Source organism: Notolabrus celidotus, chromosome 11 (assembly GCF_009762535.1).
Source record: "Notolabrus celidotus isolate fNotCel1 chromosome 11, fNotCel1.pri, whole genome shotgun sequence".
Classification (NCBI taxonomy): Eukaryota; Metazoa; Chordata; class Actinopteri; order Labriformes; family Labridae; genus Notolabrus; species Notolabrus celidotus.
Window position 1 is genome coordinate 11,089,677 of NC_048282.1, and position 10,441 is coordinate 11,100,117.

The 10,441-nt window shown below is 41.4% G+C and overlaps 1 protein-coding gene across 2 annotated transcripts; it reads left to right on the forward strand.

Moving 5' to 3' along the window:
* The first annotated feature begins 828 nt into the window (after nt 1-828).
* On the forward strand, nt 829-8,913 carry mthfr (methylenetetrahydrofolate reductase (NAD(P)H)). 2 transcript variants are annotated; one of them, XM_034695296.1, is made up of 12 exons: nt 829-961; nt 1,836-2,097; nt 3,139-3,377; nt 3,486-3,596; nt 3,674-3,867; nt 4,093-4,343; nt 5,504-5,638; nt 5,905-6,085; nt 6,401-6,583; nt 6,663-6,764; nt 6,846-6,965; nt 8,179-8,913. In XM_034695296.1, the coding sequence occupies exons 2-12, from the start codon at nt 1,850-1,852 to the stop codon at nt 8,398-8,400; spliced, it is 1,986 nt and encodes a 661-aa protein (XP_034551187.1). In that variant the 5' UTR covers nt 829-961; nt 1,836-1,849; the 3' UTR covers nt 8,401-8,913. The 2 variants fall into 2 exon arrangements, with proteins under 2 accessions (XP_034551187.1, XP_034551188.1); XM_034695297.1 differs by lacking the exons at nt 829-961; nt 1,836-2,097 and adding an exon at nt 2,870-2,937.
* Nucleotides 8,914-10,441: the final 1,528 nt, after the last annotated feature.

Consider the following 10,441-nt stretch of genomic DNA (forward strand, 5'->3'; position numbering starts at 1 on the left):
TGTGATTCTAAAAAAACTAAATTGGATGTTTGATGCTGCGTTCAATACCTCGTATGGTGAAAAAAGGTGAAACGACAACTAATCGATCAACTTCTTGCTTTTGAGCTTCCACATTATATATATTTTTAACCCTTTTGATAACAGTAATCGTGACATTAACTATTTTGAGCAAAATATTCTTGAAATTGAACTAAATCTGAGAAAATAAAAATACCATCAACACGCTATTCTGGAAATACCTTTTTACAGTCTATGGGAAATACCCTATTTCCTTTGTATTTAAGATCAAGATTCAAGAAATCTTTATTGCCAAGTGAGCTCGCACCTTTTTATTTACAGTCTATGGCTCGCACACACAAGGAATTTGACGTGGTGAATGGAACACTGGTACTTAACAAGACAGTGAGGGCAATAAATATATAAACCTAAACACATATCCAAAAAATATCTAAAAAATACTATCTGTACAAAGAAAGGTAAAGAAGTAATTTTAAAAACATGAAATAAGTTACATTAGCCTAAGCCAGAGTGCACATGTAGTAGCTGAATATAATAATAAGATATGTGATGGAATAATTACAATATTGCACATGGTTATGAGGTATTGTATTGCACATGTGTGTCATCAGTCACAGGAGTCTTTAGTGGTTTACAGTTTTGATTGTAAGAGATTACTTTAATAATACTATTAACACATATTGGGTACAAAGTATTAATTTGATTAAGAATCAGATTTATGACAAAAATATATATTTTTTGTGTTTCGCGAACCAGCACGGGTCATAGTCATAGACTGTGTAACATTAGTACCGTTATCTTTTCGATGTCGTGTTTTCCGACAGGCAGTGAAGGCACCCCCGTGTCGTTGAGCTCTCCGTTGATTCCCACGCTGCTGGAGTAACGTCTGTGTTGTCCTGGATGGAAGACAGTCTGGCTCCAGAAAGACAACCATTTGGAGGAGGTGGGAGAGGCACTGTTTGATTGATTTACCCTGGCGTTCATACAGCATGCCTGGGTTTAACTTCACTGAGTGTTTTCTTTTCATTTCAACAACCAGGGCTAGCGTCGCTGGTGTAGCTTTAGAAGGCTAACTCTCAGTATGTTTAACTAGAATCAGACTCTCCCCAGCGTGTGTGGGCACAAGAGTGATATTCATTTGAATCATACGAGCTTTTCAGGTTGTCAGGTCAGGTTGTAATAGTATCCTAACGAAACGTCAACTAGAATCTTAAGCTTCTTAGGTTATTGTTGTTGAAGCGGAGCGATGTAGGATGTGATGTGTGGGTGGCCATCAATGGAGGAGTGAGAGCGTAAAGTTAAACAAACTTTCTCTGTCACGTTTCAGGGATTAAACGAGAGCAAATATTTACAGTAATGCTCGGTGTTGTCGAGAAGGCTGGTTCATATGACATGTTGCATTTTTAATGTAGTTAGTAGGGGCCATAGACTGTATAAAATGGTAAGGGCGCATCTAGAGGGGTGACCGGGGTGATCCCATTTACCCCTTTGAAATCTGATTGGCCACCTTATGTGCCACTCCAAAATCCTGGGCTCTGATTGTCTGTTAGCTTAACTGGAGGCAAGACTTTAGTTAAAATCAATTATTGATTATATAATTTAATTTCTTGGTACTTCAACTGTAGAGCACTATGTGGCACATGCATTTCATAATTTAAGTACTTTAAGTTTTGACATTTGGACGGATATCTTGAAGATTTATGTGTCAGATGTACCCCAGTTAAGAAAGGACACAGAGTTTGGATGTCACCAGTACCGCCACTTATCTCATTTTTCTGAACTAACAGGGATTTGTTTTGTGTCTTCTTCTGCATCAGTATAATCTGCCATCATGGTGAACCAGGTTCAGCAAAGGGACGGCAGCTGGCAGCCATGCAAGAGCGACTCCAGCGGAGCCAGCAACAGTGGCGGGGAGAGTTCCAAGGAGAGTTCCCGGTGCTCCACACCGGTGCTGGACGCAGACCGGTTGGACAGGCTGCGGGACAAGATGAAAAGGAGGATAGAGTCCGGGGACCGCTGGTTCTCGCTGGAGTTCTTTCCTCCTCGTACGGCCAGTGGAGCCGTCAATCTTATTTCAAGGTGAGTGTAATCAAACCAGGTTTTTCTAATTTTGACCGTTCAATTCTTCATAATGACTGTTTTCACCTTAACTTTGCATAAATATCTCATAATTATGACTAAAAATTTCACGCTCTCATGACTTTCAACTTTTAATCCTATTATGTAAACTTTAAATCCCAGAAGTATGAGTTCCTTTCTCATAGTTATGACTGTTGAATGCAGGATTTCATCTTTAATCTCATTATTTTGACCTTTATCTCATAAATATGACATATCTCTCCAAATATTGACTTTTTATCTCATAATTAATACTTGCTATATCATTTAAACATCATTCTCACATTTATGACTTATATATCATCATTTTGATCCTAATTGTACATAAATATGACTTCCCTTTTATAAAATTGATTTCAATGTATAAAAACTATATAAAACTGATGACCTACTTTCTCAACTCATCTAAACTTAATATATTTATATTGCACCTTTCATACACAACAGCATGCAGCCCAAAGTGCTACAAAACTAAAGAGGGAATGAAAGGATATGAGGAAAGCGACAGTTAAAATAATAAAGAATAATAATTGTAATCAAAAACACAATGGAATAAAAAAAAGTCCAAAAAAGTAATTAAACTAATGCAGTTTGAATTAAACAACATAAGTACCAAAAGTCAATGGTCTGAAAGAGAAAAGTAGAAATTAAATTAAAAAATGAATAAAGACATTTACTTTTTTTTTTTTTTTTAAATAGAAACATTTTTTTTTAAATAGTTAACTTTAAAGAAAAATAAGGCAGCTCCAAGGCATATCCAAAGGCAGTTTGTTCCCTTTTTTCTTACCTGACTATGTAGAGGTGAGTCCACACAGAGTCCAGTAGAATGTCCTAGGTCAGTCTTGGGAATGGTGGACCTAGAGCTTTAAGAGATCTTAGTTTACTGGTATCTTACACTGACTCGGCTTCATTCATGCTAAAGATCTCAAGCATTAAGAAGGATTAGTTTGTTTACATTCATCAAACAACATCTAATCTGTGTCTTCTGTTCTTCTTCTTCAGGTTCGACCGTATGGGCTCCGGAGGGCCTCTCTTCATCGACATCACCTGGCACCCAGCAGGGGACCCGGGCTCAGACAAAGAGACCTCATCCATGATGATCGCCAGCACGGCCGTAAACTACTGCGGGCTGGAGAGCATCCTGCACCTGACCTGCTGCAACCAGACCAGAGAGAAGATCACAGGGTACCTGGCCAAGGCTAAACACCTGGGCTTAAAGAACATCATGGCTCTGAGGGGAGGTGAGAGAGGAGTCTGCATCAGATCTGATATGACAGAATAAAGGGGGATGATTAGGGATAGTCGTATATTGCTGCTGCTTAAGGTTTGATATTCTGGTGTCTCAACAGATCCCATTGGAGTCGACTGGGAGGAAGAGGAGTGCGGCTTCAACTTTGCCATCGATCTCGTGAAGCACATCCGATCAGAGTTTGATGACTACTTTGACATCTGTGTCGCTGGTATGTTTTTCCTCCTCATCACAGTAACACAAAGTTTTAGCGCTGCTGCATTAGTCATTTAAATCTAACATCTCCAGGATACCCGACCGGCCATCCCGAGGCGGAGAGCTACGAGGAGGACCTCCGACACCTGAAGGAGAAGGTGGATGCTGGAGCAGACTTCATCATCACTCAGCTCTTCTTCAGGGCGGACACTTTTCTTAAGTTTCTGGACGACTGCAGAGCGATTGGCATCACGTGTCCCATCTTACCTGGAATCTTCCCCATTCAGGTAACTCATCGCGGCAGGCTGCAGAGTCCAGATCAACCAGCTGGACTTTCACTCATTAACAATAGAATAAAAGGTTGAGATTGACCTTAAAAAGTTTACTAGCGCTTTCATTCTTTGTGCAGCAGAAAGGTGCAGCTTCTGTTTTTAGCATGAAGGATATGAAGTGTTTAATATGACGCCAAATAAAGACCGCTGGATTCTGAGATGCATCCCGTTTTCCTCCAGGGTTACCAGTCTCTGCGTCAGCTCGTCAAACTGTCGAAGCTCGAGATCCCTGAGGAGATCACCGAAGTCATCGAGCCGATCAAAGATAACGACGCTGCGATCCGAAACTACGGCATTCATCAGGCGGTGGAGATGTGTCGAGTGCTGCTGGACAGCGGGAAGGTGCCAGGTCTTCACTTCTACACGCTGAACCGAGAGGTGGCCCCCATGGAGGTGCTGAGACAGCTGGGTCTGTGGATAGAGGACCCCAGGTCAGTCAACAAAAATCAGCCCTTCTTCATTCTGGGTTTCTGATACGCTACATGACTCAAATCTGTGGCTGGTTTAAAGGTCATAAAGGGACAGCAGTGATCATTCAGTCTGTTTCATGACTTCACAGGAGCTTTAAGTCGTAGAAGTCGTGCAGGTTAAGGAGTGAAACTGAAACTTCTTGCCCCACTGTAAATAAAATTTACAGCATATAACATGTGCATGCTTGTGGATCACGCTGCTCCTACATCCTGCCATTTCAAGGCAGGATTTTGCTCTCCGTCTTCAGTACGGAGGAGTAATTTGGGGGGCGAAGGCATTGGAGTTGGCATGATGGACCAGAGTGTTTATGTGGCGCTCCAGCTGTGTGTTAACAAGCCAAGCCTCTCGTGCTCCTGTAGCACAATAATGCAATGTGACAGGGCTTTGTTTGAGCGCTGTTGCAGGGTTGCCGAGTGTAAGAGGCTGCTGAGGGGGTTGTGCACAACACTACTTGGTCTTACAGGCTGACTAACAAAATGTACCACAACAAATCTAGTGAAAATATTCTTAATGGAAATTAATAATCATTTCTCAAAAAACGTAATGATTGAAATAGGAAATAAGTTGGATTGGAACAACAAAACACTTAAAAGCCGTTAAAAGACCGGCTGCAGCGAGCATCACCTGCAGAGCTGCAGACAGCAGAGGAGGAATGCAAAATCACAGTTTGGACAGTGTTGATCTCTAGTGTTTGGCGAATTTTCATTTGCATTTGAATAACATATTTTTATTATGATTTATTTTTTCACATTTTGAGGAGTAAATTGAAATGTAGTAAAATCCAAAACCTGCAGCCGGTCACAAGACGCTGCATGGACATGTGTTTGGATGTAGAGGGATATAAAGTCTGCATCCTCTGCGTGCATGAGAGATGATCATACTGCATGACTTTAACAGCAGCATGATGACTTAGAGATTTAAAAAAATAAGCAAAGCAACATGATTTGTATCTTTTTCAAGCTTCTTCGATTTTAGATGTCATCAGATCTTATACTCTGCATGTTGGATTGTACAGATATGTGGAGTCTTAACTTGTTCTGTCTCATCTGGGGCTCTTTGCTTCTCCCTCGTCATGATTTAAAGTGATTTAGAGTCTCAGAGTTTGTTTCTGTGTTTCCAGACGGCCTCTCCCCTGGGCGGTGAGCGCTCATCCCAAACGAAAAGTGGAAGATGTGCGACCCATCTTCTGGGCATCCAGACCAAAGAGCTACATCTACAGGACGCAGGACTGGGACGAGTTCCCCAACGGCCGATGGTGAGCTCCAAACACGACAGTACCTGCTAACCATATATTATCCTGCTTATTACACGGCTGCTAACTTAGAATATATACATGTTGGCAAAAAAACATTGATTGAAAGATTATTTATTGATTTAAAATTATTTATGTACACAGTTTTTAAAAAATAGTCCCAGTGATTCCACGTCAGTTAGCGTTCAATGTCGATGGATTCTTATCTGCCTGTTTCGGTCAATTTAACATGAGTAAGTGTTTGACCATCTGAATAATCTGTTCCACAGGGGGAACTCGTCATCTCCAGCTTTCGGTGAGTTAAACGACTACTACCTGTTCTACCTGAAGAGCAAATCCTCCAAAGACGCTCTGCTGCAGATGTGGGGTGAGGAGTTGATGAACGAGGAGAGCGTCTTCGAGGTCTTCACCAGTTACATCTCAGCACAGCCCAACCGCAACGGAAACAAGGTAGACGAAGATCACTGATGACGGTCATCTCGTGATGCTCGCGTTGGGTTTTTCACACCACATACATTTTTATGAAGACGGTGAAGATGACAGAAAAGCTTAGATTATTTCTAATCTGTGTTTTACTTCAAATCGAGGCAACAGGGCTGAAGATGCTAAGCTGTGATAGTCATTATGTAGATTTATCTTATTCAACTTTAAACTTTATGCAAAAGTAGAGTAATAAAGTACAAACTCCATGAAAAGTTAAAAAAACTCCCACGAGTATCTTAAGGTTACCATTCTAATCCCGACCTGATTTCTCTCTCCTGACAGGTGATGTGTCTGCCGTGGAATGATGAGCCTCTGGCTCCAGAAACAAACCTACTGAAGGACGAGCTGGAGAAGGTGAACCGACGAGGAGTCCTGACCATCAATTCGCAGCCCAGCATCAATGGGAAACCCTCCACGGACCCCATTGTGGGCTGGGGCCCTGCAGGAGGATACGTCTTCCAGAAGGTGGGAAGCTTTTTGTTTTCAGTGCAGCAGTGTTCGTCTCTGATCGGTCTCCTGATCTGTTGTTTTTTCACTCCGTCAGGCGTACCTGGAGTTTTTCACCTCCAGTGAAAACGTCACAGCTCTCCTTAAAGTCTTGAAGAAGTACGAGCCGCGGGTCAACTACCACATCGTCAACGTGCATGTGAGTGAAGCAGAAAGCCTCTGACGTTCTGTGTGTGAGTGTGTTGTGTGTTTATTTATAAGGTGTGTGTTCTGCGTGCAGGGACGTAACCTGACCAACGCCCCCGACATGCAGCCCAATGCCGTGACATGGGGAATCTTCCCTGGCAGAGAGATCGTCCAGCCGACCGTCGCAGACCCGGTCAGCTTCATGTACTGGAAGGTAAGACTTGCACTTAATTCTAAGAGCAGTGTCGACAACTCAGGCTTATGCTCACATTTCTTATTATGACATTTTCAATGAAACGTACAAAATAATGCAGGATCTGAAATAAACCCCCACTAAGGGTCAGATGTGGGCAGGTTTCAGACGTCTATTCGTCACATGACGGGTACATATTTCTACCTGAATAGTAATGTTGTTAATAAATATCTCTGCAGAAGTTTTGCTGTGTTTCTGGTGCAGCTGCAGCTTCTCTCTGCTCCTCTGCTGTCTGCATGTCAGAGCAAACATGCACACTAATGCAAACACAGGATGACAGCGGTCGGATCAAACTGAGTTTTGGATTGGTACAAATACGTGAACCTTTATGTCCAGAACAACCAAATTCCACCAGATCCATCTCCGGTCCATCCCCGTTCCGTCACGGCAACGGATCTGATAGGTTTCTATTCTCGTCATTGTGTTAACTCCCACTGGATCCGCTTGCGTTCTGGCTGCATCTCTGATCCGCCAGGTCATAGCCCTCCAGATCAGATACACAAGACTTCTATTTTTGCTGGATGCCGGAGCACAACGCATCAATCTCAACAAAGCAGATAGAGCGGGACAGGAAGTCAGGCACCCAAAAAAAATTAAACATTCAGTTAATTTTCAGAATAAAACACTGTGTCTGACTCTGGAGTGAACAAGTAAGAGGTTTCAGAGGACCAGAAAGACAACATGGATGAGGAGAGGAGGAGAATTCTTGATTCAGTGATTACTACGGGAAAACCTCGGTCACATAACTCCAGCTGTCTGGCGGTTCTGCTCCGTGCTGTGTTCTGAAAATGCAGCCGGTGGGTGTTGACGGATGAGAGAGCATGGAGCCGGACCGCAGTGGATCAGAGACGGACCGGTCATGGATCTGGTGAAAGTCTGATGTAACTGCATAATAAACTCAGCTCGTCCATACTTGTTACAGTTATAATATTTACACATGCGTCATGTGCAGTTTTGTTTTAAGAGCTTTGGTGCTTTTATTTTGAAATTGCACGTCAATGAAGCTGTCCTCATGTGCCTGCACTTCACAGCATGGGAGCTGGGAGCAGGAAGCGACGCAGGCTTTAAGCAGTTTTCACGCAGGATTTGTAGAGAAAGCTGAAAATAAACCAGAACAAGAACTTGTGTCTGTCTGTGCTTGGAGGGTCTAATGACATCTTTGTGTGTTATTCAGGATGAGGCGTTCGCCCTGTGGATCGAGCAGTGGGCCAAACTCTACGAGGACGAGTCTCCTTCGCGGATGATCATCAAGTACATCCACGATAACTACTTCCTGGTGAATCTGGTGGACAATGACTTCCCTCTGGAGAACTGTCTGTGGCAGGTCATCGACGACATGTTCGAGCTGCTCGACACTCCTCCTGAGCAGCTCCACGACGGAGCCGTCTCAGATTGAACCGGTTCTGCGTTTTTGATGACATTAACGAACTGTTTGAGTTTATGCAAAGTCAGAAAAGCTGCTGAATCACATTTTGGGTAAGAAGTTTAATTAACGGTATTTTTAAAGCTTTTTATAAATGTTTGTGAGTGAATGGAAATTAAACTGCACTGCCTCGCCTGAACTAAAGCAGAGTTGACCCTTTGGATATGAAAGTATTTTTCATGCTGTGTAGCACTTCGCGCTGAAACTTGACCCATCATCATGAAAGATCATCAAATACAAAACACCTTAACATGAATGTTACCATGCAAACACTTATAGAATTATATTTTTATTTTCATGGAAGAGAATCAGAGTAAAAATTTGTACTGATGTGAGAAAACCTGCTGTAGATTTTTGTGTGTGATGATTTTATGAACCACAGAGAAAAGTTACACGTTCATCCTGCTGCCTTAACATGTTTAAACGTACGTCGTATTTATTTGTTTCTCTGCTCATTAAATAGTTTTCAGGAGTGAACCATGAAAAGTCTATCTCCTTTATTTGTTCTCCCTGAGTGTGATGTAACGCTTTTAGACGTGTAGTGACTTTACATGCAGCACCACCAGGTAGCTAAAGGACAAAGGCCGGGCTGCAGGACTTTGCAGCAGCACGATGACATGGAAGGGATCTTCACATGTTGAGTAACCGTCGGCAGCTGCACGCAGGAATCATCACTGCATCATAACGCTGCAAGGTTTGAAGATAAGTGTGACCACTTCACACACACAGGAGCTCTTATCCTGACCTCAGCCTGATGACCAAGTCAGAGACGTTAAACTGCGCACACAGTCGCCTTTAATTTTTTCTTTATTCTTTAAAAAAAAACATGCATGAGTGACCTTACTCGCATCTGAGGCTGCAAAACTAACCTGAGTGTTATTAAAATCACATTTAGCCCAATCCACAGTCCAGGATTTGATGAACTGATAGACTGGTGCTGCAGGGATGCCCAATCCTACAAATCCAGATTTATGAGAGAATGTTTATACTGAGACTTCTTAACCCTAAATGTTTCTCTGAGTATTTATCACAGATATTTGTGATTTTATTTTTTCTCCTTGGTCTAAACAAGCATTTAAGATGCTCTCAACATCTCAACTATGATGAATATTTTGAATATCTGCAGAAGTGTTACTCTTAGAAAAATCCCTGTCTCAGAAACAACCAGCTGTAATTTCAGATATACAAATGAAAACAATAACAAAAATGCATGAGGAAGGTCTGAATATTCAGAATTGAAGTGTGATTTGTGTGATGTGTGAAATGTTCTTTACAGATCGTAAGATCAACCTCATTGATATCTGAAATGACAGTTGTGAATAGGAGGAATGTCATTGGGAATTAATGCAGTTTGACGCACTGTACCTTTAAATACTACACACTGTACCTTTAAATACTATGCACTGTACCTTTAAATACTAAATACTGTACCTTTAAATACTACACACTGTACATTCAAATACTAAACACTGTACCTTTAAATGCTACATGCTGTACCTTTAGTTAAGCTGATTAATGACTGAATTAACCTCCCCGGGATAAATAAAGTATTTCTGATTCTGATTTATACACCACAAACATAACTCTAAATACTACCCACTGTGCCTTTATATACTTAACTCAGTACCTTTAAATAATAAACCCTGTACCTTTATATACTACACACTGTACATTTATATACTAGTGACTGTACCTTTAAATACTACATACTGCGCCTTTATATACTACACACTGTACCTTTAAATACTATACACTGTACCTTTAAATACTAAACACTGTACCTTTAAATACTACACACTTTACCTTTTAATACTACACTGTACCTTTATATACTACACACTGTACCTTTAAATACTATACACTGTACCTTTAAATACTATACACTGTACCTTTAAATACTAAACACTTTACCTTTAAATACTACACACTGTACCTTTAAATACTATACACTGTACCTTTATAAACTAAACACTGTACCTTTAAATACTACATACTGCCTTGCCTTTCAATGCAA